Source organism: Saccopteryx bilineata, chromosome 1 (genome assembly GCF_036850765.1).
Source record: "Saccopteryx bilineata isolate mSacBil1 chromosome 1, mSacBil1_pri_phased_curated, whole genome shotgun sequence".
Taxonomy (NCBI): domain Eukaryota; kingdom Metazoa; phylum Chordata; class Mammalia; order Chiroptera; family Emballonuridae; genus Saccopteryx; species Saccopteryx bilineata.
This window is the reverse complement of record NC_089490.1, coordinates 364344741-364369585: the sequence shown is the minus strand read 5'-3', so window position 1 is coordinate 364369585 and position 24845 is coordinate 364344741. Positions and strand designations below refer to the sequence as shown.

At 47.9% G+C, this 24845-nt stretch overlaps 1 protein-coding gene across 3 annotated transcripts in view; it reads left to right on the top strand.

The window, feature by feature from the left end:
- The first annotated feature begins 205 nt into the window (after positions 1 to 205).
- ABCC8 (ATP binding cassette subfamily C member 8) overlaps positions 206 to 24845 on the top strand; it is a 71613-nt gene continuing 46973 nt past the window's right edge. For all 3 annotated transcript variants that reach the window (XM_066251058.1, XM_066251055.1, XM_066251056.1), the window contains exons 1-8: positions 206 to 412; positions 1667 to 1808; positions 4371 to 4492; positions 9479 to 9645; positions 11216 to 11458; positions 12355 to 12543; positions 19808 to 19972; positions 23483 to 23638. In XM_066251058.1, coding sequence (XP_066107155.1) covers positions 265 to 412; positions 1667 to 1808; positions 4371 to 4492; positions 9479 to 9645; positions 11216 to 11458; positions 12355 to 12543; positions 19808 to 19972; positions 23483 to 23638 — 1332 coding nt within the window. In that variant the 5' untranslated portion in view covers positions 206 to 264. The remainder of the gene's footprint in view (positions 413 to 1666; positions 1809 to 4370; positions 4493 to 9478; positions 9646 to 11215; positions 11459 to 12354; positions 12544 to 19807; positions 19973 to 23482; positions 23639 to 24845) is intronic.

Here is a 24845-nt window from a genome sequence, read left to right as displayed (position 1 = left end):
TGGGCGCGCAGGCTGCTCCAGCTGGGACCCGGGCCAAGCTTGGCCCGGCCGGTCGGGCCCCCGACCGTCCCCCGGGCCCCGCAGAGAGCGGAGCAAAGCCAGGTTGGGGGGAGCGAAGAGCCGGCTGGGCGGGGCCGGCGGGGTGGGGGGCGGGGGCCTGACTGCCGGGCCGGGCAGCTGAGCGGCCGGGGCCAGAGGCGCGGAGGCGCGTGGAGCCAGCTGCAGCCGCAGCCGAAGCCGAGCCCGCGCCCGCCCCGCGCCGCCATGCCCCTGGCCTTCTGCGGCAGCGAGAACCACTCGGCCGCCTACCGGGTGGACCAGGGTGTCCTCAACAACGGCTGCTTCGTGGACGCGCTCAACGTGGTGCCGCACGTCTTCCTGCTCTTCATCACCTTTCCCATCCTCTTTATCGGTGAGCGCGCGCGGGCAGCGGAGGAGGGGAGGGCAGAGGCGGGGAAGGGGGACGCGAAGGCGCTGCGCGCTGCACTGCTCGGCGTCCTTTTCCGGCCCCGCGACCGCGGCTCGTCCCGCTGCCGGAGCCCCTGCTCTGTGTACTACCCCGCGGTCCCTGCACTCGCACACCTGCACATCCCCTTACTCCCCGGGGTGTCCCCGAGCCGGCATCAAACACGGCGGACGCTTCTGACCGAGGGGAACCCCAAGTTTTGCAACCTCAGGGTGGAGCTGGGATGGAGAAAGGGGAAAGCAGAGGTTTCCGTACGCGCTGGAAAGGTCGGTGGTGCCGAGCAGGGAGTCGGATCACCCCTCCCCCAACGCACCCTCCTTGTCAACCGCAGCCGGGCCCAGGAGAAGTGCAGCCTGCGCCTCGAAGACGGGGACGGAGGCCCTGCAAACCCCTGCGTAGTCTCTTATAGTCCCAAGGTCCTACTCGGCCTGGTGAGAGGCGGGAGCTAAGGACTGGCTCCCCTTCCCTGAGACCCGCCTGGGCGCGTGTCACTGGAGCGCAACTTGTCAGGCTCCGCGCTGAGCAGCCCCTGACTTTGGACGCCAGAGGCCCCCAGCGCCCCTACTTGAAAGCCCTCTGCAAAGTTGATTGCCACTGCCCTGACAATCATGCCTACCTCTTCACAGGGTCCCCTTCATCTCTTCAAGACCTTGATTTTCTCAAGCTGGCTAGCTCTGTCAATTCATAGGGTGTGCTCCCTGTCTCCCGGAAAGGTGTTAATTCACTCTAATTAACGGGGGGGGGGGGGAGCAAATCTTAAAATTTATATATAGCTTTGAGGAAGAAACAAAATATTGTCACAAAATTAAAAAGCCCGAAGCTGCAGAAGTAGAGTTGCTAGTTGTCGACAGAACAGAAATAAGAAGGAAGCCTGTGCAACATATGCATATATGTGTATTAAAAATTATACCAGCATCTACACTTCTGTTCTCAACCAAATAGTTTATTTATGTGATAACTTGTCACATGAGAGATTAGCATACAAAATGGTACCTGCATAGGTGGGCCTGGGCAGGTCCAGGATTCAGGCTTGGGCATTTAGTTCCTGTGTACCAGACGCTGGCATTCTCACTCACAGGTGTACAAAGGGGTACACTCCTCACCCCCACTGTGGACTCAAGGCTTAAACACCTTCTTGGGGTTCAGGCACCCTCCTCCCGGTCCACTCGGCTTCCCGACTCTGCCTGTCTCTCCTTGCAGGTTGGGGCAGTCAGAGCTCCAAGGTCCACATCCACCACAGCACATGGCTCCACTTCCCTGGGCACAACCTACGCTGGATCCTGACCTTCATGCTGCTCTTCGTGTTGGTGTGTGAGATCGCCGAGGGCATCCTGTCTGATGGGTGAGTGACTCTCTGAGAACTCAGGAGAATGGATCTGCTCCAGGGTGCTTCCTGAAAGGTTCAGGGAGAGCCCAGCGCCCCTGCATTCCATGAGCCAGTGTCACTTGATAATAAATCCAGTGACTGTTTACCCAGCATCTCCTGTGTGCCAGACTATCTGTGCCAGGCACTGGACACAAGTGAGACCCAGGCCTGCTCTCTGGGCAGCAGTGTTGTGGAGGGAACACAGATCTGCATGCCACACCCGGTGAAACAATCCTAGAGCCTATTAAGGTGCCCTGACTATTGTGGAAGATTCCCAGCCTCTTCTACAAGCTGCTGGAGTTACCCTTGGTGGTGGAGGTGGGGGACAACAAATCACTCCTGCTTAAGATCTTTCCTTGATTTCCAAGGAAATATAAAGGTATTAGGTCCCAAGTCCTCAGCCTGGCATCCAGCGTCATCACAGTTCGTTCTCCCTGCCTGTAGGAACAAAGGCACCACCTAGAGAAGCGGGTGGGGTAGGACTAGTCCATGGAGCTGAAGCATGAAACAGCAAGTGAGTGAGGGGTGCAATGGAGGCTGGGTAATCAGCGCAGCACTTTTCGCTGAGAACGGGTGGGGGGGGGTCCTGGCCAGGTTTAGAGTCAGAGAAAGCCTGGAGGTAGAAACAGCACTTTGGAAATGATTGCAGCAGCCTAGATGAGAAATAACAGCAGCTGGAAATGGTGTGTCAGCATTCCTGGGTGCAGAAGAGGAGGAGGTGAAGCAGCCTTGTCACTAAGGAAGAATGGAAGAATCAGGAAGACTCAGCAACTGCCTGGGTGGGGGTGGTGGTAAAGAGTGGGGGCATTTGGCTTAAATATCTCAGGTCCAACCCCTCTGAGGGGAACTCAGACTAGGCCCAGACTACACTCCTGCCAGTCCTGGCTCCTGCAGCTGGATGGCAGGAGGATGGGATTCCCCACCTCCACACACACTCCTTCATCTTCCCACCTGCAATGTCCCTGCATCCTGGCTTCATTGATAATCTTTGTGATGACTGCTTGCCTTGGGGCTGCTTCTGACTCTCCATGTCTCCAGACCAGCAAGAAGACCAGAATGCATACTACCCTGTAACTAGCATGTGACGAGTCCCCAACATCCCTTTCAAAGCACACAAATGCTAGATAGGGGAGGGATGCCTTGTGAGCCTTTAGGCCAGAAATACTCACTGGGTTATAATTAGCAGGTGGCAGAGAGGAAGGCACTCTGCCGTGGAGAAGGTAGGCCTGGGTCTTCTGCTAGCTCTTCTGCTATGTTCATACCAGCTGTGGGACTTTGGACCAGCCACCCAGCCTCTCTTTCTCTACCTGTGAAACGAGCACCGTAGTCCTGCCTTGCCTGCTTCACAAGGCCATGGAGGAGGAAATCAGAGCACAAATGGGATGTCAAGCAAGGAGTGGCAGAGCCCTGGGCAGACAGCAAATCCCCAGAATGTGGGAGGCTGGAATGAGTCAGGTTGAGGACTTCTTTCTTTGGCTGTCCAGCAGCCCCTCCTGTGTGGGCTGCTCCTGATCCCAAGTTTCTCTAGCTCAGTGCACACTGCCATCTCCTCCCCAGCAGACAGGTCAGCTGCTGGCTCCATCTGTGGGCAGTGCTCGAAAGATGGTTTGAGGCCGCATCTCTGACCCTGCGGTGCTAGCTGTGGGTTTTGCTGTCTATAGAAGGGAGCCTTGGAGGGGCATAATCAAGACCAGGTAAGCTGAGTCATGGGGAAGCCTGAGATCTGGGAGAGAGCTCTGGCTCCCTATGGGTCTTATTCCCCAACCAGAGCCCACCCACTGAGGCCTCTGTGGGTTAAAGTGGGAAGAGGATGAGCCGGTATTAGCTGCCTCCATCCCCAGCCCAAGGGAGGAAACAAACACAGTGGCCTTGGGCTTGTTACTTAACCTTTCTATGCCTCAGTTTCCTCAACTGTAAAATGAGGAGACTGAGAGTACAGACTACATGGGATTTTATGAAGACGAAGTGAGTTGACATACATCAAGTGCTTAGAACAGTGCCTGGTACATGGGTAAACGCTCAATAAATATTGACTCTCGGTCAATACTATTGCACCACCTGGGAGGAATACCAATGCTGACTTGTGCTGTTTATGTTAAATGGGGCTGTCACTAAGAGAGCTGTGGTGTATGGGCCCTGTACTGCCGAGAGAGCCCCAAGGACAGGGGCCCAGCTGTGCTCACTCCCAGAAAAGTGGTTCCAGGACAGAGGCTTTGCAGCTGCGACTGCCAAGGCTGGCTTTCCTATGCCAGGTTCTCTGAGCATGAACCCAGGGAAAGAGGCCATGAATTCCAAAGCCTTAACACCAAGCCTTTCCAGCATGTCTGTGTGGCCTCTGGGCCCCTTAGTTAACAGGCATGTTTGAAGTGTGGGCTGGGCAGAGCGGCCAACATATGGTGTGGAGCTGGCCATGTGTCCTGGAAGCCCCACTGTGTGCTGAGCCCTGAGCCCGAGGCCTGGACTACTCTGTTGGGGTATTCAGCATATCCACATCCTATCTGTCTCTCTCTCTCTGTCTCTCTCTTACCCCCATCTCAGGGTGACTGAATCCCGCCATCTTCACCTGTACATGCCAGCTGGGATGGCATTCATGGCTGCTGTCACCTCTGTGGTCTACTATCACAACATTGAGACCTCCAACTTCCCTAAGCTGCTGATCGGTAAGGGAGGTAAAGAGGCTGGGGAGAGAGAGGTACCTCCATTCATTCCTTCAGACAGTGCTTACTGAGGACTTCCTATGTGCCAGGCACCCTTTTAGGTGCTAGAGGTTCAGAAGTGGAGAAGAAAAGAATCCTGCCATCTCATGGAGCTTACAGACAGGCAAAGACAGTAAATAAACAAACAAACAAGTAGTGATGATGTTATGAAGAAAATAAAGCTGGGTAAGTGGTAGAGAGTGATGGCAGTATTGCTGTCTGTATAGAGAAGAGAAGAGTGAGCTTGCAGATATCTGGGGGAGGAATGTTCCACGCAGATGGAACAGCAAATGCAAAGGCCTTCTGATGGAAAAAAACTTGGCAAAGGGCCAGTGTAGATGAATCAAAGGAAAAGGGGGAGGGGATCGGTAGATGATAAGGTCAGGGATGGGAACAAGCAAGGAAGACTCCTAGGCTTTGGGGCCCAGTACCTAGGCAAATACTGGTATTAATAACTGACATGGCAAAGGAGCAGGAACTGGGGTGGAGTAGGGATCCATTCTTTGTTCTGCATGTTAAGCTTAAAATGTTGCAGACATGCCAACTCAAGTGTCAAATAGGCAATTAGATAAATGAGTTAGAATGAGGTAAATGGAGACTTCTGCAGTTACAGGCTTACAGGTAGCATCTACAGCTTGAGCCCCGATGAGGTCACTTGGGGAGAGAAGAGAAAGGCCTAGGGCCAGAGCCTGTGGTTTGCCTCAGGAAGGAGGGCCAGCTTAGAGTTTCTGACACCATGTGGCTGGGGTCCCAGGCAGAAGCAAAAGCTATAACTGTTGACATTTATTGAGCATGTGCTGCATGCCAGGCTCAGTGCTAAGCTTCTTACATGCATTATCTCACTTAATCCGCACAATCTCCCTCTTACTACTATTACTATCCCCATTTTACAGATGTGGACACTGAAATTCGGAGGTTAAAAATACTAGCAGTGGACACTCAGCACTTACTATGTGTCAGACACTATCCTGAGCATTTTATATGTATTAACTCACTTAATCCTTGTATCAACACTGTGAGGTAAGCACACTCTCATTTCCCCTCCACAGATCAGAAATGGAGGCTCAGAGGACTTGTGACTTACTTGCACTAGTTTTCCCAGCAGGGCGCCAGGAGCTGGTACCCCAGCAGGCTCTTAACTGTCTCGAGAATGCGTACCTAAGGGTCCTCAGGCTGTGCGTGGGCCAGAGGGATAAATCACAGATCTGCCTCTGTGTTTGGGCTCAGTCTGCATGTCTAACACCAGGCTGTTCACTTGGCTGTTAGGCTGTGGTCAGACTGTGTGTTTTAAGCCTGACTGTGATTTTTAGGAGTTATAGCATCTAATTGACATCTGGAGTCCGGAACTCTCTGTACTGAGCCAGAGGTAGCACAGTGTCATGAGGGGGCAGATAGTGTTTCCCAAGCTAATCACAGGCCTGCCTTCCCATGTAAGGTGGGAAGTGAGCTCCATTGGGGTCATCCAGGTAATTCCACCACCCCAGGGGCCCCATGTGAGTGTAGCTAGAGGATGAGGTGAAAGCAGGTGGAGAGATGTTAGATACAGGCTTCGGAGAGCCCCCTCCAGGTTCCAAAGCAGCTTCTCATGCATAGAGAATCCCTCATTAACCACAAGGGCCTGGCTGACTGGTGCCCCCAGAAACATCCTGTCTGGGCATCTGACGAGTTCATTTTCTCATTCTCCAGGAAGCACATCATGTTCTCTTCTTAAAGCCCAAATTACCCCCATGGATGGACCTTTTTCCAAGGAATAAGGACCAACTCCATCCATTCCCCTTTGTTAGAGTTTTACCCTCCGCAGAGCCAGAAATTCTAGGACAGGGAAAACAGGAGATGATAGAGGGCAATAGGTCTTGGGGAAATAGCTGGCTCTCTGAAGAGGCTATCCTCTGCTCACAGGGCTGGAGTCCCACAGAAAAGAGAACCGCGATGCAGTTTACATTGTCCCACAAAATAACCTTGATTCTGGGGCCCCAGGTGAGGTCAAGGAAATATTCTATGAGAAAGTCATAGTTGGACTGAAAACTGAAGGATAGGTAGGAACTAACTAGAAGAAATGAGAAGGCAGTACTTTGGGTGAAGGACTAGCACATGCAAAGGCCCTGAGGCAGGAGAAGCAAAATACACTAGGAAATTTGGAAGAATAGTGACTGGGGTGCAGAGAAGAAGGAAGCTAAATTTTGAAGACTGGCGTGGCAGCTGGGGCATGCAATAAACAGGGCCTTGAAGGCCAAACCACAGGTATTGGCTGTTATCCCAAAGGCAATGGGAAACCATTGACGATTGGTGTGTGTGTGTGTGTATGAGTGTGTGTGGTGTGTGTAATGTATGTGACATAATATTTACCTTTTTAACCACTTTTCAGTGTTAAAAGCATTAAGTACATTTCTATTGTTGTGTTACCATTATCATCCATCTCCAAAATTTGTCATCTTCCCAAACTGAAACTCTACCCATTAAACAAAAACTCCTATTTTCCTGCCCCCCCAACCCCTCATAAACACTATTCTTTCTGTCTCTATAAATCTGACAACTCTAGATACATCATCTAATTAGACTTATACACTATTTTGTTCTTTCATGGCTGAGTCATTTAACAGCATAATATCCTCAAAGTTCACCCATGCAGTAGCATGTGTCACAATGTTCTTCCATTTTATGTGTATACCGCATTTTGTTTATATCCACTCATCAGTCCATGGACACTTGGGTTGCTCCCACCCTTGTATATTGTGAATAATGCTGCAATGAACATGGTGCATTGAGATCATATTTGATATTTATTGCTTTATGGAGGCTAGATTGGACGAGGGGCAATGAGGAAGCCATGAGAATGCTCTCAAGATAGTCCAAGGGAGAATGAGGGCAGCCGGGACCCAGGTAGCCACCCAGATGGAAAGAAGTGAATGGATTTAAGATATTTGGGGGGAGTGTAAAATCGACAGAACTTGCTAATGGGTAGAATGTGGGCTGAGGGAGAGGAAGGGGAGGAAAGAAAACAGGAGAAATCAGCATTCTGAGCTTAAACCTCCCTAGCAGCCTCTGTTTTATACCATTCTTTTCCCTTTTCTCAGTCAAGCACTAAGCTTTTGCTGGGTGCTGCCGTGTCTGGAAACAGGCTGAGGGCTCAGCACTGTAGGATGAGGACTGTGGGATTGTGGAAATAACACCTGGGCCTAGTTCAGAGTCTGCTGCAAACTTCCTGTGACCTTGATCAAGGCACTTAGTCTCTCGGAGCCTCATTTTCTCATTGGGGCAAGAATAGTAAGTCCCTGACTAAGTCATAAGGTTATTATGAAAATCAAATCAGACCATGTCTGCCAAGTGTTAGAGGCAAAACCAGTGTGAGGCATATTGTCAAGTCTTGGCCCCAGTAGGTGACCCCCAGTAGGTGACCTTCACTAAGGGCAAAGAGGTACTGATGCCTGGGATAGTCTGTCTTGGGGTGTGTAGATGTGGAAGCAGGGAGATGGCCTCCAGCTATGGGATTCCTTGTGACCTGGAGACCAGACTGAGAGGTGAGGGCATCATCCCAGTCCCAGGATGCTTCTGCCTTCTGTCCTAATGCTCTCGCCTTGGGACCTGAGATTAAGGGCATTTGCCCCTCCTCAGGCAAGTTCAATGTCTCAACCTAACACCCAGCTCAGAGTCAAGCTGGGGCAGACCCCAGTTTTTGTCCCCAAGAGATGCCCTGACATTCATGTCCAGACCCACCAACGGATGGAGAGCAGGGTGAAGGTTCCTTCTCTCTCTGTGGTTCTTCTACAGAAGAGCTCTAGGAGATTTAGGTTGACTATCTGCAAATGGCTCTAGGGAATATGGGGTGGGGTGAGGGGGTAGATACCTGGGCTTTTGTTGTTGTTCTTGCCAACTGATAGTGGTTTATTGGTGGGTGGAGGTGGTGAAAATTGGAATAGAATTCACTAATAGCTTCTGATGTTTATGGCCTCAGGTCTGGAATATGAAGATAATAAAAATATTAACAGCTGATGCCAGGCTCACTGTGCTCAATGCTTTTCATACATTGCCCACAACAGCCTCTGAGGTAGTACTATTATTGTCCCCATTTTATAGATGAGGACACTGACACCTAGATGGGTTAAATGACATACCTACATTCACGTAGCTATTAAGTCACAGGATCTGAGCCCAGGTGTATCTGGCTATAGGACCCAGCTCTAATCTCTGTATGCGCTGCCTCCCAGATCTGTGACTCACGATTTGTCTCCCTCACTTTCCCAGGGCCCCTGAGGAGCGCCACCATGCTGTAGTGGGCTCTGCCCTGGAGAGCCAGGGACCTACACACTCATTCTCTCTCCATTATTAGCTTGCAGTGAGCTTGGGCAGGTCACCTCCTCTCTCTGGGCCTCAGTTTCCTTATCTGTAAAATGAAAGGGCTGGGATAAAGGGCAGTTCAGATCTCAGCCTGGGAACTCCCCTGGCTATAAGAAAGCCATTATAGGGTGGAGCCTATGGACATCCCTGCCACTTAACGACAACATGATCTTGGATCAGTAACCTAATCATTCTGAGCCTCAATTCCTTTGTTAATACTTCTGTCACAAAGTTATTACAAGGAATAAATAAAACCGTATTTTTAAAGTGCTTATTTGACACAGCACCTACAACTTAGTTAAATTAATAAATAAATTTTCTATTTTTCTTCTTATTATTTATTGTGAAGGGTGACCAGCACGACTTCCAAGGTTATTGTTTTTGAACATGACTCTCATGAGTGTTTTAATGTATGTACGTCATTCAAAATTACACACTCATGTATTTACACTTGCACATCTTGTACTCAGAAGTATGCACACTCACATCTCTTAACATCTACTTGTTCACACAATCTCCTCTGACACTCTCATTTCCATCCTCTCCCACACACTTCTACGTACACACACGAATTGTGCACATGTGTCCTCAGCGCTCTCTGTCTTTCCTCCACAGCCCTGCTCATCTACTGGACCCTGGCCTTCATCACCAAGACCATCAAGTTTGTCAAGTTCTACGACCACAACATTGGCTTCTCGCAGCTGCGATTCTGCCTCACGGGGCTGCTGGTCATCCTCTACGGGATGCTGCTGCTCGTGGAGGTCAACGTCATCAGGGTGAGGGTAAGCAGGCCTCTCCTGGCTGCCACCCTCGTGAGGACTCACCTGGGCTAGGGCGGGGCTTCTGACCGGTGTTCTGCCCCATCCTGCTTCTTACCCCAGTCCTAGAAGTCAGCTTGTTTCACCTGCCTCAGAAAGGGGAGTTGAGGCCAGTGGGCGGAGTTTTGAAAGCAACATTCCATCTGGCCTAGCTGCCCAGAGGGAGCCGTGACAGAATGTTAGCAAGGTTCTAGGATTCTGAGTTTAGCCTCACAGAGAATAAATAAAAGCTTCAGGTACTGGCTTCTCCAAGTTTATTCAATTTGGGGGCCAAGGGGTGAGATAGTTGTTTTTATTTTAATATGTTCATATAGTTACACAAATACATGCATTTTTGTTAAAATTTTTGCTTGCCCCCTTTTCTCTCTCAGATTCATCCTCTCCCCTCCCTGACTTTTCCTTTCCTGGGTAGCGCAGATTAACAACCTTATATGTCTTTCCATTCTTTGTTTTTATTAATGTAATCCATAAACTTCTATCTATTCAGGGTATTTTTCTCCACATATATGTATACACTTTTATTTCCTCAACATTTACTTTATAAAAATGGCATCATATTGTACAGTTTTCTGCATCTTGCTTTTCTCATTCAACAGATATCTTTTAGGACTCCTTCCAAGTATGGTTTAACTAATTTAGTTTTCTTAATGGCTGCATAATATTCTAGCATGTGGATAAGCCATAATTTATCAGCCATTACCATATTAATGGGCATACACTTTGATGCCAAGATTTTGCCTCTGTAAATAATGGTGTATTAAGCATTCTTGCTATATCTTTATGTATTGCTGCTTTTATTTCTATGGGAGAGAGTCCAAGAAGTGGAGTTACTGGTTCAAAAGCTCTGTGTATTTTAAATTTTAATTGATGTTGCAGATCACCTTCCAGAAAAGCTGTAATGTACTAGCAGTGAATAAGAAAACACTTTCCCTTCCTCCGGCCAGCAGTGGGGTTATAGCCTTCTCTGATTTGGGCCAGTCTGATGCATATGAAGTGCTACTTTAATGTGCATTTCTCTGACTCCTCTGCTTTTAGGTGATTTGCAGGGTACAAAGGTTTTCTGCATCCCCTGGCTCAACTGACCCTTCCAGCAGCCCCTATGATGCAAGAAATACCCCCTTCCTAGAATAGGAACCATTTTAGATAAGATTTGTCCAAAAATCTAGTAAGTAGAGGAGGCAGGATTTGAACCCAGGCCTGCATGGCTCCATGTCCTGGAAACCCTACACAGTGGTATCATCAGATTTATGAAGAAGACAACATATGGGAGAGCTCTGCTCTTCCCCAGTCTAACTTGAAATGAACCCAAACCAGCCCAGGGAATTCAGAGTAGGCCTCAGCAGAGGGTCAGGAGGTCCTGGTGATGGTGGCCAAGAGGATTGGGTGTTCCTTTTCCTAGAAATAGGCAAACAGTGGCCTCGTCTATTAGAGGTTGAGGGTGGGATGTCATAACCCCAGATCTTTGCTCCTAGGGCAAAGAGTAGAATGGTGTGAAGTTGCACTTACCCATCCCAGTGGCCTATGTGCCCCACAGAGATACATCTTCTTCAAGACACCAAGGGAGGTGAAGCCCCCCGAGGACCTGCAGGACCTGGGGGTGCGCTTCCTGCAGCCCTTTGTGAACCTGCTGTCCAAAGGCACCTATTGGTGGATGAACGCCTTCATCAAGACTGCCCACAAGAAGCCCATTGATCTCCGAGTTATCGGGAAGCTGCCCATCGCCATGAGAGCTCTGACCAACTACCAGCGGCTCCGTGAAGCCTTCGATGCCCAGGCGGTCAGTAGGGGCATGGCCACACCATCCATTCCCTGCCCTCCAGTTTAGACTCACAGATGGGAACCTCAGAAAGCATCAAGTCAAACCCCTGTTGGGACAGGTGGGGAAATGGGCCCAGGAAAAGGAAGAGGCTGGTCCTAAGTCACACAGTGAGCCAGCAACAAGTTGAGGATCAAAGATTCATAGGGTAGTCACAGCTAAGATAGCGCTATAGTTTAAGTCATCTGGTCTAACACCTTCATTGTCCAGGTGGGGAAACTGAGGCCCTGAGAAGGGAAGTGACCCCACTGGATTCCCATATGGCTTGTGCTTTCTCCTGGAGCTCAGTTTGAAGGTGGGGATTTTCACCCATTTTGAGACCAGGAGCGTTAGTGGCCTGATCCTTACAATAACTCTATGAGTTGGGCCAGCTCAGGATCTCCCCCTGTCACCGAGGAGGGAACTGAGGCCCCGAGGAAGGCCATGGCCTCCCAAGGGCTGGCCCACAACCGATAGGTAACAACCAGTCTCCTAACTCCCATTTCAGTGCTCCTTCACTGCGTCTGCCCTAGCATGTTGGGGAAACACTGAGGCAGATGTGGTGGCAGGTGGCCACAAATGAGTGTGGTATATGCCACTTCCTCGTTACAGTTCTCATCACATAGTCCCTGACCAGCGGTGTGATCTTGATCGATATTCTGGCCTCAGTTTTCCCATTTGGGACATGTTGGCATTGGTAGGGCCCACCCAACTGTGCACTTGGTGGTTCTGTGATTTCTCCTGTAGTTCACTTATTTGCAGCAGACGTGGCCACTGGGTTTCTCCAGGCAGCAGGGGCCAGGGGCTTCCTGGGATGCCAGGCCCTGCTGTGAACGGGCCTCAGCCACTCTGACCTGGCCATGGGTCTCTCTGGGCAGCGTAAGAACACGCAGAGCCCACAGGGTGCCCGGGCCATCTGGCAGGCACTCTGCCATGCCTTCGGGAGACGCCTGGTCCTCAGCAGCACTTTCCGCATCTTGGCTGACCTCCTGGGCTTCGCCGGGCCCCTGTGCATCTTTGGAATTGTGGACCATCTTGGGAAGGAGAACCGTGTCTTCCAGCCCAAGGTAGGCCACCCAGGGGTAGAGCATGGAACCTTTTGGAAGGTTTTCACTGGTGGGTGAGAATGTGCCAGAGTCCGATGTGTGTGAGCTGTGTCTGCAGGAAGGCAGCTCCTCACACATGCTCAGTATTCCTCCTCACTTGGCAATAGCCCCCATCCAGAAGATGCTCTGCATCGGTCAACAGAAATGCCAGGAGGCAAGCTTGTGCCCCGGAGGATTTCTGGCACCCTGCTCATCTCACCACACGGTCACCACCATAATACCTCTCCTGGTTATTTAATCATTGAGAAAGTTGCAAGGAAGTGCATTTGTTTACTCACTGTCAAGAGTGTTTATGGTTCATTGGCCTTTAGTTTGTGTCATCTTAATAAACTCTACCTACCTTTTCGGGGCTCTGCCTTCCTCGGGTCTGTATACCCATAGCACTCAAGGTTCTGCAGGAGCAACTTGGGGGCTGCTGTTGGGGGAGGGGAGTGGGAAACCCCCATGCACAGGGCTTTTTCGCCCTCATTTCCAAAGTTCATTCAAAAGTTGCCCCACTTTTATTAATATGTTGGTCTTTCTCCCATTGAACTTTCTTTTTAAAAAAGTGTTCCATATCTTAAAAATATTTGAAACCTGTTGGACTAGATAGATGATAGCCACTGGCCTTTCTAGCTCTAAAGATGCTACAAACTGAAATTTGATGGACCAAAGAGACAGAAAGTCTTTCTGGGGGGTTATTTTCCCTGCTTGCATCAATAGCATTCACTATGAGGGGTGGAGGACACGGTACCTAATTTCTTCATGTTTCTTTGCAGCCACTGAGGTGTAGATGGTCATGAAATGGAAAGCTTTTCACCTCTAATAAGATCAGAATTTTATCTTCCCAGAAAGAACATTGTTATAATCTTTTAACCACAGACAGTCCAAAAATGATGCAGAGAATTACTAATTAGGGATCTTAATAATTTATGACACTCCCTTGTGCAATGTTATTCATCTCATGGGCACCAAAATCGCAGATAGCATTTAACTCTCAGGAGGTTTATATTAATTTTTTTTGAGCTATAATTAATCAGCTGAGCACTTTTGGTCAGGAATATGAGACACCCCAAGTCCATTTGTCTGATTTATTCGCAAATGTTTATGTGCCAGGCCTACTGTGTGCCAGGCTGTGGGAATACAGAGGCAATGGTTGTGATGAGGACGAGTAACAATAACAACCACTTACTGACTGCTTACTACCTGCCTATCTGTGTGCAGGAGTTATCCCATTTAATCCTCAAAACAACCCTTTAGGGTATTCTTTTGTAACAGCTTTATTGAGATATAATTCACACACCATATAATTTATGAGGTAGGTATTTTTATCTCCATTTTACAGATGAGTCACTTGAAGCTCAGAGAGGTTAAGGAACTTTCACGAGGGCCTTTCAACTAGTTAGTGACAGTCAGGATTTGAACCAAAGCCTCTTTCACTTTATAGTCTGGGCACTTACAATTATGGTGCCAAATTGACTATTATAATTATTATTATAAAGCCATCACCTCTGGGTCCAAGAATTGTAAAATTCAATGGAGGAGAGAAAAATCTAAATAAAATATTTTAATAATAAAATATGTTAAACACTACTCTTAAGAGATATATACAGGGAACTATGAGAAGATGGAGTGACTAAGTTAGCCAGTAGTCATGACAGCTTCGTAGAGAAAGGGGTATTTGAATGGAGCCTTGACAGATGAATAGGAGTTGGTCAGGCTGACATGGGCAGATTTCTTATTCAACCAAGAATATGAGGACTCTTTTGCTTAGTTAGGCTTCAGTGGCTTTTGAGGCCTTTTCTGGGTTTTGAGCCTCTGAACTTGACTTGGCCCGGGTAAAAAGAGGGGAAGAGACTGCTTCTCTTGTCCACAGGAGTGTCACCCTTTAGCTTAAGTCTGACCATAGGTGACCCTAGAATACTCTACATTGGTAATCCTGCAAACACGGAGCCAGTTGTTACTATTAGGAGGAAATGACACAGGCCAGAGCCTTTATCTGCTCATCCATGCTCTCTCCTTCTTCCTGGGTCTCCTCAAAATCTTGTGGAGCTCTCCTAAGGAGAGAGCGCTGAGGCAGGATGTGCCAAAGAGATGGTAATATTCAATATTAGTTCATCCGAACACTAGCTGTGCCTTCTCCTTCCTCTTCTACACAAACCCTGGGCTTACCTGCCCTCTCATTGGAATGCTCTTGTCCCAGTTACCTGACAGCGTGTAAATCCCTGAGACTGATGGCCCTGCCTCAGTGGTAGCCAGCCTTATCAGATTTATTATTAGTTCCCTGTGGCCCAAATACAATCAGCACATTACAGACAGAGAAAGGCGAGTTGACAGTAAATACAGTCTCTAATGTCAGCAACAAACACTCCTCAATTATGTGGTTGCCTGGGATATGACTTAATTCTCATTTGGGCTTCTGGCCCAGAAAATGGGGGAAGGGGCCACTTATTGAGGTCATTTGGTTCATCCTCCTCCTCCCAGAAGCTCTAACCTAGAGAGACAGGTGCTATTCTGGTCTTCTTGAATGTACAGAGAGGGAAGCTCTCTAGCACACGGTGTGGTGTTTAACAAGCCTCTAAGTGAGAAAGCCCTTCTTTCTGCTTAGCCTGTATCTACCCTGCTGCAGCCTGCACAGTGGGCAGCACTGTTTACTTCCTTAGCAGTGGCTGCCCTGTCCTCTCTTCCCTTTCCAGGACTCTCACTGTTGGCAAGGATCATACTGCCCTTGGCATCTACAAGGACAAACATTTCTTGTTTCTTCTTTAATTACTCAAAGTGTCCGATAGCTTGCCAAATCTTTGACACTTCTGCAAAAGCTGGGACCCACTGGGCAGGGCCCATTATACCATGTATCTCTTTCCATCCCCTTTCCTGCCCAACCCCCACCCACAATCTGTCACCTGCCATGAATGCCGCTGATCTGGCTGGAGGGTGAGGAAATTGGATTCAAAGGAACTGCTGGCATCTGAAACTTGCCAGCACTGCTCTAGGATGTCACTGAACAGAGGAGGAAGGAGCAGTCTGGGTACGAGCTAAGGGCCAAAGCTTTGAATGGCCTCTGAATCTCAGTGGAAAACGTGTAGGTTTGACTGTATATGTGCATGTTTCTGAATGAGTTCTCCTGGGAACTGTTTATGATTCTATCTCTGTGTCCTTTGTTTTGTCCCTGTATCTGTTGGTATGTCTTTTTTACCATGTGTGTCTGTGGCCCCATTTGAGTGCCCATATTTGTGGCCATCACTGTGGGTGACTGTGAACTTACGGGCATTTCTGTGACTTTGTGAAATCAGTGTGTGGGCTGATCTCTTCATGACAGTGCCCACGCCTCTGCTCTGGCCTGGGGTGCCTTTTGTCGTTCACCTCACTAGCCCCCATTCAGCTGCCAAGACTCAACTCAGATGTCACTTTTTCCAGGAAGCCTTCCTCTGGTTGAATTAAAGGCCCCTCTTTTGTACGCCATCAAAGCACCCCGACTCCTTCCTCAACTTGACCCTGAGTGCCTTAAGACAGAAACTACATTGTCTGACCTCTGTGTGCTCAGCTCCCAGCTCCAGACCTGGCACCCAAGAGGCACAGGACAAATGATTCTTCAATAAATAGTACAGAAGTTACCATATATTGAGTGCATACACATACTAACTTATTTTTAACCTGCATAGCTATATTGAATCCTCACAACAATGCTCTGAAGTAAAAACTGTTAATGGCCTCATTTTACAGGTGAGGAAACTGAGGCTCAGAAACGATGAGAAACTTAGCCTAAGGACATATGGCTAGTATATAATGAGTCAGGACTGTAATTCAGATATGGCTGCCTCAAAGTCCAGGCTCTAAACCATCATGTCAAATGGTCATGGACAGATGGGTGTATATGTTAGTCCATGAGTAGTCAAAGATAGTTCTTACTGTTTTTAACCGTGGCCTCCCAGGGCTGGGACCTGTGGGCACTTCACCTTTTGAGTCCTATCACAATCGGAAGCAAAGGCGCAGGTGACTCCTCTCCTTTGAGCTCCAGAGAACAAGGGGAGGAGGCCTTTCTAGTTATACCTCTGGCCAGGCAGGGGCACTGAGGGGCCATAACTGTAGAGTCACGAGTCCTGGGTTCTAGTCCGACCTCTGCAATGAACTCTCCTTGTGCTCTTCATCAGTCACGTATATTCTGCAGCCCTTGTTGGCTTAACTGCAAATTGGGGAAAGGTGTAATAACTTCTGTAGAAATTTGATAGTGAGTGAAGACCATATACATTGATTAATTTTTTAAATATTTATTAGGGAAATCCCTAGAAACAAGCAGAATTTCTTCCCTTGTAAAAATGTCAGACTAGGGCATTGGATCTTCCAAAGCATTTACCTTCCAACAAAAGTTAGGTTGTAGGTCCTTGGCCTTTTCTCTCCTGCCATGATGCCTTTAGGGAGCTGGGCAGTGGCCAGGCCCTCATACCCATGCACAGCCTCCCGGGACCCTTTCCTCACTAGACTTCAGCAGGGCCTACCTTTTTGGGCAGCACTCCAGGTCTCTTTGGCGGATCTAGAATTCACTTCTGAATCAAAATTTTGCTGTTCTACACTCCATCCTTTTTATTTTTTTATTTTATTTTTTTTATATTTTTCTGAAGCTGGAAACGGGGAGAGACAGTCAGACAGACTCCCGCATGCGCCCGACCGGGATCCACCCGGCACGCCCACCATGGAGCGATGCTCTGTCCACCAGGGGGCGATGCTCTGCCCCTCCGGGGCGTCGCTCTGCCACGACCAGAGCCACTCTAGCGCCTGGGGCAGAGGCCAAGGAGCCATCCCCAGCGCCCGGGCCATCTTTGCTCCAATGGAGCCTTGGCTGCAGGAGGGGAAGAGAGAGACAGAGAGGAAGGAGGGGGTGGGGGGGTGGATAAGCAAATGGGCGCTTCTCCTATGTGCCCTGGCCGGGAATCGAACCCAGGTCCCCTACACGCCAGGCCGATGCTCTACCGCTGAGCCAACCGGCCAGGGCACTCCATCCTTTTTAAACTGTCTCTTTGAAGAGAGATGAAATGATGACCTCATGAATTACACCTGCAGGAAGATTTTTACTTTAACAGGTCACAAAACTGTTGATTCAAAGACATACAGTTTCTAACCCCAGAGTGTATGTGTTGCAGGGGGAATGGTAAAAGCTTTGCCTTTATAGCTGCAAAAAGATCATCTGTTGCCTTGCTAAACATAGAAAAATATGGATGAGTGCATTTAACAAATACTGCCCATAGTCTAACCAACATTTAGGATCCATTTATTTTTCCAGCCTGCATTCTCCGCCCCATGTGTTTTCTGATCAATATGACAACAGCACACTGTGGCATTATGAACTGCTCAAGGGCTTTCCTGACGATCAGTGTTCTTGAGTACATAGCAGTCCCATGAGTATCATACTATCCCTGACAATTCCCTGTGGCTAGACATTTACAAGGATTTTTGCACTCTCCCCCTGCTCTAATCCAGAGATAGCCATTTTTGCACACATAGCCATTTTCTTATGTTAAATTATTTCCTTTGGGATGAATTCCTATGATGTGCTTTGTTGCTTTAAAATCATGGACTTCATTCTCCAGAGCTGGGTCTCTGAGGAGAACAGTAGAACAGAAGAATTCCCTGCAACTCTTCATTTTTGACTCAAAACCAGCTAAACGGGCATGTTTCCCTCCCCTACAAGTCACAAACGATAGCTGACAATAAAAGACTCAAGGTCAAAAGGCTAGAGGACCTAAGCATTAGGTCGGGGAAGTGTTTTTTGCCATCACACAGGTTCATGTTCACATGTTCTCCTTTACAACATGAAACATGAGGCCAGCCCCTTAACTGTGCTGAAACTCCATCTCCTCGTGTACAAAACTGGGCTAATAAATCTACCCTTCTCACTAGGATTTTATGAGGGTGGAATTCTGCTCTCTGTAAGGTCAGTTTCACGCCCACCCCACCCTGCAGCCTAATTTTAAGGTCCATTTGCTATTTCCTGCCTACCCCCACCCACTACCTTCTCCCTTTGGTACTTTGACAAATGAGAAAGAAAATCGGAGGCTTCAGACCTCAGTTGGCCTTTCTCTGAGTCCTGCATCTATCCCTCAGTGGTCTCCCTATGTCTCCTTCCTGCTGTCTCCAAAAGGGAGAGACCCCTGTCCCACAGAACAAGGAAGAAACAGTGAGAGCTGTTTAGACAGCCCTGTTGAACCTAAAGCAGTCTCCTTCCTCCCATCAGGAAGCCCGGTACCCAGGACCCAGGAATTTCTGACTAGAGAAAGGACTGCACTCTGAGCGCTGCCCTGCCCTGCCCCTATCTGCCTGACCGCGGTCGGGGACATGCCTGCGGCTCCTTCTCATCGCTTTGTTCCCGGCACTCTTGCCCCTGCAGCAGCTCCCACGCTATTCCCAATAGCTTGCAGAGTTCAGGGCAGAGCCTCGGAAAGGGGAGATTTCTGTCTTCATGGACAGATGGATGTGGCTCTGCTGGGGAGCAATGAACTGAACCAAGATCCGAGTTTCTCTGGGAGCTCTTGATGCTGAATTTGGAAGCAGCCATGCGGCAGTACCCTGGTATCTTTAGCAACAAAATCAGACCGGTTTTTTTCTCCACTGCTTATCACCTGAGATCTCGCTGAAGGTGCAGCATGAGAACCTTAAATTTGAGAGGAGGTCCTGAGAGCCCACAAGGCAGGGGTGGGGGAGGGCATGGGCCTGAAATCTTTGCAGTCTATTATAGGCAATGCATTCCCATCTCTCGCCTGGGAGCACTGCCATGCTATATTTTCTCTGGTCTTTTCTGCCCAGAAATTACTACAGAGCAGCCTGGTGGTGAGTATGGGACAAGGCCTCCTCTGATTCCGTTTTTGTTGCAGAGAGCACAGATCATGGGATTTGTCCTAGCTCTTCCGGTTTTGGCGATTCTGTGATTTGCTCCATTTATTCTTGTTCCATTCAGAGTGAGCTCCCCTAGGCCTGGTGGCCACAATGCAGCAAGTCATATTCAGGGGCGTGAGGTTAGAACTGGGCCTCATTCTGTTCCCCTAAGCAGGATATTGAAGAGGATATAGGCAGCCCTCCCTGTACTTAGAATGTTTACTGGGATTTATCAATCTGATTTTTCTTTTGTAAACAATTGCACAAGGTTCTGCAAGCACGGAGGGTCCTAGAATGATCAGTATGACGCAGTAGCAGGTACTCATGGCAGTCTCTCTGCTGGCAGTGACAGCCACCTCTGAACTTCTCTTTCCAACAGACTCAATTTCTCGGCGTTTATTTTGTCTCATCCCAAGAGTTTCTTGCTAACGCCTACGTCTTAGCCGTGCTTCTGTTCCTTGCCCTCCTGCTGCAAAGGACATTTCTGCAAGCATCCTACTATGTCGCCATTGAAACTGGTATTAACTTGAGAGGAGCAATACAGGTACTTGGATGATTATGTTTTTCACTTCATAGTAAGAACCACATTACTTGTCTTCATGGGCACTCAAGGATAATTCTGCTGTGAATTTATCTTATTTATTTTTTAATTTATTTTAATGTGTGTGTGTGTGTGTGTGTGTGTGTGTGTCTTTAACAATGTTTTGAAACAATGATCACTGACAAAATGATGTCGGGTAAGTGAAAAGTGCCTTGGGCTGGACTTAGGAAAGATAGTAGTTCTAAATCTTGGACTAGGCCCCCCCGCTCAGCCCCGGGGCCTCCATGTTTTCCAGACTTGAATGGAACCAGCATCACTAATCCACCACAGACTGTTTTCTGCTGAATGCAAATGCAGCCTCAGAATCCTTCTCTAGATTCTATTCTAGAGTTCCAATACCAGACAGTCTTCTTTGGGGACAAAAGGGGAAACATATTTGACATACCAAGATTAGAGAGCCTCTGAGCTGCATTGGAAATCTTAAATCTTGGGTCATAGTAAGAGAGACTTATCAGCCTGATGGGTCCCTTAGGACTAGCTCCTTGCTTGCCTTCTGTGGAGTCCTTTTTGGAATCCATTGGAAGGATGATCAATGTCACGAAGGATTCAGGGCCCTTTAGGCAAGCTGGCAATGAGAGTTGTCTAAGCCCCAGTGTTTGTTTGTTTTTTAATTTTTATTTTTTTTCATTTTTTCATTTTTCTGAAGCTGGAAACAGGGAGAGACAGTCAGACAGACTCCCGCATGCGCCCGACCGGGATCCACCCGGCACGCCCACCATGGGGCGACGCTCTGCCCACCAGGGGGCGATGCTCTGCCCATCCTGGGCATCGCCATGTTGCGACCAGAGCCACTCTAGCGCCTGAGGCAGAGGCCACAGAGCCATCCCCAGCGCCCGGGCCATTTTTGCTCCAATGGAGCCTTGGCTGCAGGAGGGGAAGGGAGAGACAGAGAGGAAAGCGCGGCGGAGGGGTGGAGAAGCAAATGAGCGCTTCTCCTGTGTGCCCTGGCTGGGAATCGATCCCGGGTCCTCCGCACGCTAGGCTGACGCTCTACCGCTGAGCCAACCGGCCAGGGCTAAGCCCCAGTGTTTTGATGAGAATTTTGGTCTAGCGGTTGGAATGAAAGACCCAGGATGGTAGTGGTTTACATAGGATAGAAGTTTATTTTTCACAGTAAATCAAAGCCAATATGCTAGCTACACAATCATCAATGACCTTGGTTCTTTCTATAATGTTGCTCTGCCTGCCTTCTCACAATTGCTTTTATCTTATGGTTTAAGATGACTATTGAAATTGCCGCTATCACGTCTACATTGAAACCAGCAGAGAGATGGGGCAATAGCAGGGAATGCTGCCTCCTTTTAAAATCATAATGCAGAAGTTGCACATATTCTCTTCCATCCCATTAGTGAGGGATTGCCCACCTGGCTGTACCTAGAAAGATAAAAAGTGGGGTCTTTCATCTTGACTACCTTATATGCCCTGCTAGAAATTCTTTGGATAAAAAGGAGAGAATGGATGTGGGGGAGCAACTACAAAATCTGCCATATCCAGCAATTCCCATGAAGTCAGTAAAACACTAAGAAGTTGTGCTTAAACCCCAAAGCCACCTCATTCTTCAGAAATGTGCCTCAGAATAATTAACATTGACTGGTCCCCTGGGAGCCGTGATCAGAGGCTTTGTAGAAAAGGAGAAAGGTATATATAGCCTGGGTTGGGGACAGTGTCAGGGTTTGGACACTGGTGATCTTGGTGTGGTCCTTGTTCCCTCTGAAATCATGTAATGCACAACCTGTCCATGACAACCCTGCCCATCCCCAGTGGTTTTTCATTGAGGAAACAGAACCATTTCCTCAGGAATGTCATCATGTGAGAAGGGTGAAAAGAGCCCAGGACAATCCAAGACCCTGTAAGACTCAATCACAGAGCTAGGAAGAACCAAGCTATTGCCCAGCTCAGAAAACCTCTCTGAAAATCCCAGTCTCTGCTCAAACCCCTCCAGTGACAGGCAGACTTGCACCACCACAAATGACAGCCAATTTTGTAGTCAAACAGTTTCGTAATTAAATCTACTTTCTATGTGCATGTCATAACTCACGCTGTGGCCCAGTATTTTCCAATTATACAAAAGAGGCAAAATGGTTTTTTAATGTATTAGCATGTAACTGTTTTTATCAAACTGAATCTTTTGCAATAAAGAGAAATTGATTCATGTCACAAAAAGAAAATGCTAGCATTAACACTGGAAACAAATTAGAAAAAAACTTCTTTCTTTCAGAGATTTACAGAAAATTAAAGGCAAGAGTCTGTGTCTTCATGAGTTTGAGAGTAATCACATTTCTCACATGAAAAGTTATTAAGCAAAATTTCTGTATTATATATAATTTTTTTGACATGCTAGCTATCAGTCGGTTGGATATTTCTGTGTATCCTGATGTTAATAATTCTTTCATTGATAGACTAGCCTATGTTTCTACTTCCCTGAAACAAGGTTTATTATTCATCTTTAAAGACCAATTTCAAATAACCTAGGATGTGCATAGATGTAGAAAATGTGACTGCCATTATTTTAAACCTTTCCCATGGTATATAAATTCACCAAAAAAAGAGACACAGAATAGGTTTATACTTTAAGCACCCCTGAGCCACCAAAAAGCCTGGGTTTACACAAAAGATGAATTAAGGGCCAGGAATCCGCCTGACAACAGAATGCACAGTAGAATTTCACTCAAGAGCAGGCACCCCCAGGATATTTAAGACAGGAATGTGTTTTTCTTTTTTCAAGAGCACAAAACATGAAATTTGCTATCTTCCTGGGTGACACATCACTGCCTATAGAGCTTTCAGGGTCAGAGCTCATGGGGAGCCATTACCATAGCTGTTCCCATTGCCTGGAGGAGGCAGAGTGAGGTCCCCAGGGTGGCTGGACCCCAGGACCGTGCTGCCAGGGGCTGATCGACACTCATAGATTATGTCTCACAGAAGACTATTCAGGCTGAACCCTGGTTTTGTTTCAAGGCTCAGTTAAGATGGGACTTGGCCCCAGAGCACACCACACTGCCTGGTTTGAGATGGCTGCATCAAACCAGATGGCTGCCCCACTTTGTCATTTTTATGGCTCTGAAGTATGTTCTGCACTGGCCTCTGGTAAATCAAGACAACAACTGGACATGATGATCTGCTTTTAAGATTTAAGAGCTAATTAAGTTCTGTCCCCAAGGGAGAGGTCTTGCTTGCTGGGGAAGTAGCTTTTCATGCTGGCCTGGATCCTTTGTTTGAATGCTGCCTCTCTGGCTTGCTTGATCTGTCATCAAAACCCCTTACCTCTCTGTGCCTTAGTCACATTATTTATGAAATTGGAATAATAATGCAGGACCCCCTTACAGAGCTGCTCTACGCTTCGTAGGGGGGGATACCTGGAAAGGACCTGGCACACTATAGACATGTGGCATCTGGGATGGTGATTAGGATGATGATGATGACAAATGCGAAACATTCTGCTCTCATTTCCAGACCAAGATTTACAATAAAATTATGCACCTGTCCACCTCCAACCTATCCATGGGGGAAATGACTGCCGGGCAGATCTGTAACTTGGTTGCCATCGACACCAACCAGCTCATGTGGTTTTTCTTCTTGTGCCCAAACCTCTGGGCTATGCCAGTACAGGTAACGGATGTGGGCTTTGGTGGGAAGGTGGGAAGTAGAAGAGGGGACACAAAACCAGAATCTGCTGGTATGTGCTTGGTCACTAAGAGTTCACCATCTTCCTTTCCATGCTTGCCTGTGCCTTCTACCCCACTGGGGTCTACAGGGTCCCTCTACTGTCTCACACTCTGCCAGCATCTAACCATCTCTCTTGATGTTCAGAGAAGGTAGTGCCATTAAGACTTAAAATGCAGCTTAAACCTTAAAAACCTTAAAAAAATACTATGGAATAATCATATGTAGAACACTTGCAGACATGAAAAGTTATATTGTAGCAAAGGGCTTGATTACGCTGAAAAGTATCCTGATTTGTTTAAGCAAAAAGAGTAAATTACAAAATAGTATATGCAGTACACTCCCCACTAAATTGGAATATGTGTGTGTGTGTGTGTGTGTGCATTTGCACAGATTCACATGGAAAAAAAGAACTGAAAGGTCACGTGGTAGGACTGCAAGTGATTTCTATTTTCTTTACTCATTTCTAAATTCTCCAAGAAGCACTTATTGTTTTTGAAAATAAAAAACATGATTGTTTTTAAAACCAAACAATCTTTGAGACTAGCTCTGAAGGGGGTGCATTCTCCCCCAGTTATAGCTGAAAAACCTTGGACATGGTTTACCTGACTCTTGGCCTCATCCACCCTGACTCCCACCTTCCACCAGGGAGTCTATGATCCTGTCCTGTAGCTGGAAATAAATCATCTCTTGGATGCTCAGGCCAGAAGTAGAAATCCCAGACCCATTCTCAGAGGGCCTGCCAGCTCCTGGGGCTTGCCTGGTATATAAAGGAAAGTGTCTGTACTTGGATGAGACAGGCTGATCGAAATAATCTCTGTGAGCCTCACTGTCCTCATCTGTGAAATAGGGGTGCTTCCCTCCCTCTGGAGTTGCTATGACAATTCAATTAGATGATGTAAGGAAAGCACCAAGCAGAGTGCCCTGCTCAGAGTAGTCACTAAGTAAATATCAAGTCCCTCTAATCTGCACACTTTGTGTGAGTGAAGAGGACTTTATGCACATTCCATAAACAATCTCAAGTGATTTTGATTGGTCCTCCTTACCTGTAAAGCTTATATTTGATGAGAGGCTCATATGGGAGGCAGCTAGACAAAAGACAAGTAGGGCAGAGGATCTGGTGGTTCTTTTTACCAGAATATCCCTGTAAGCC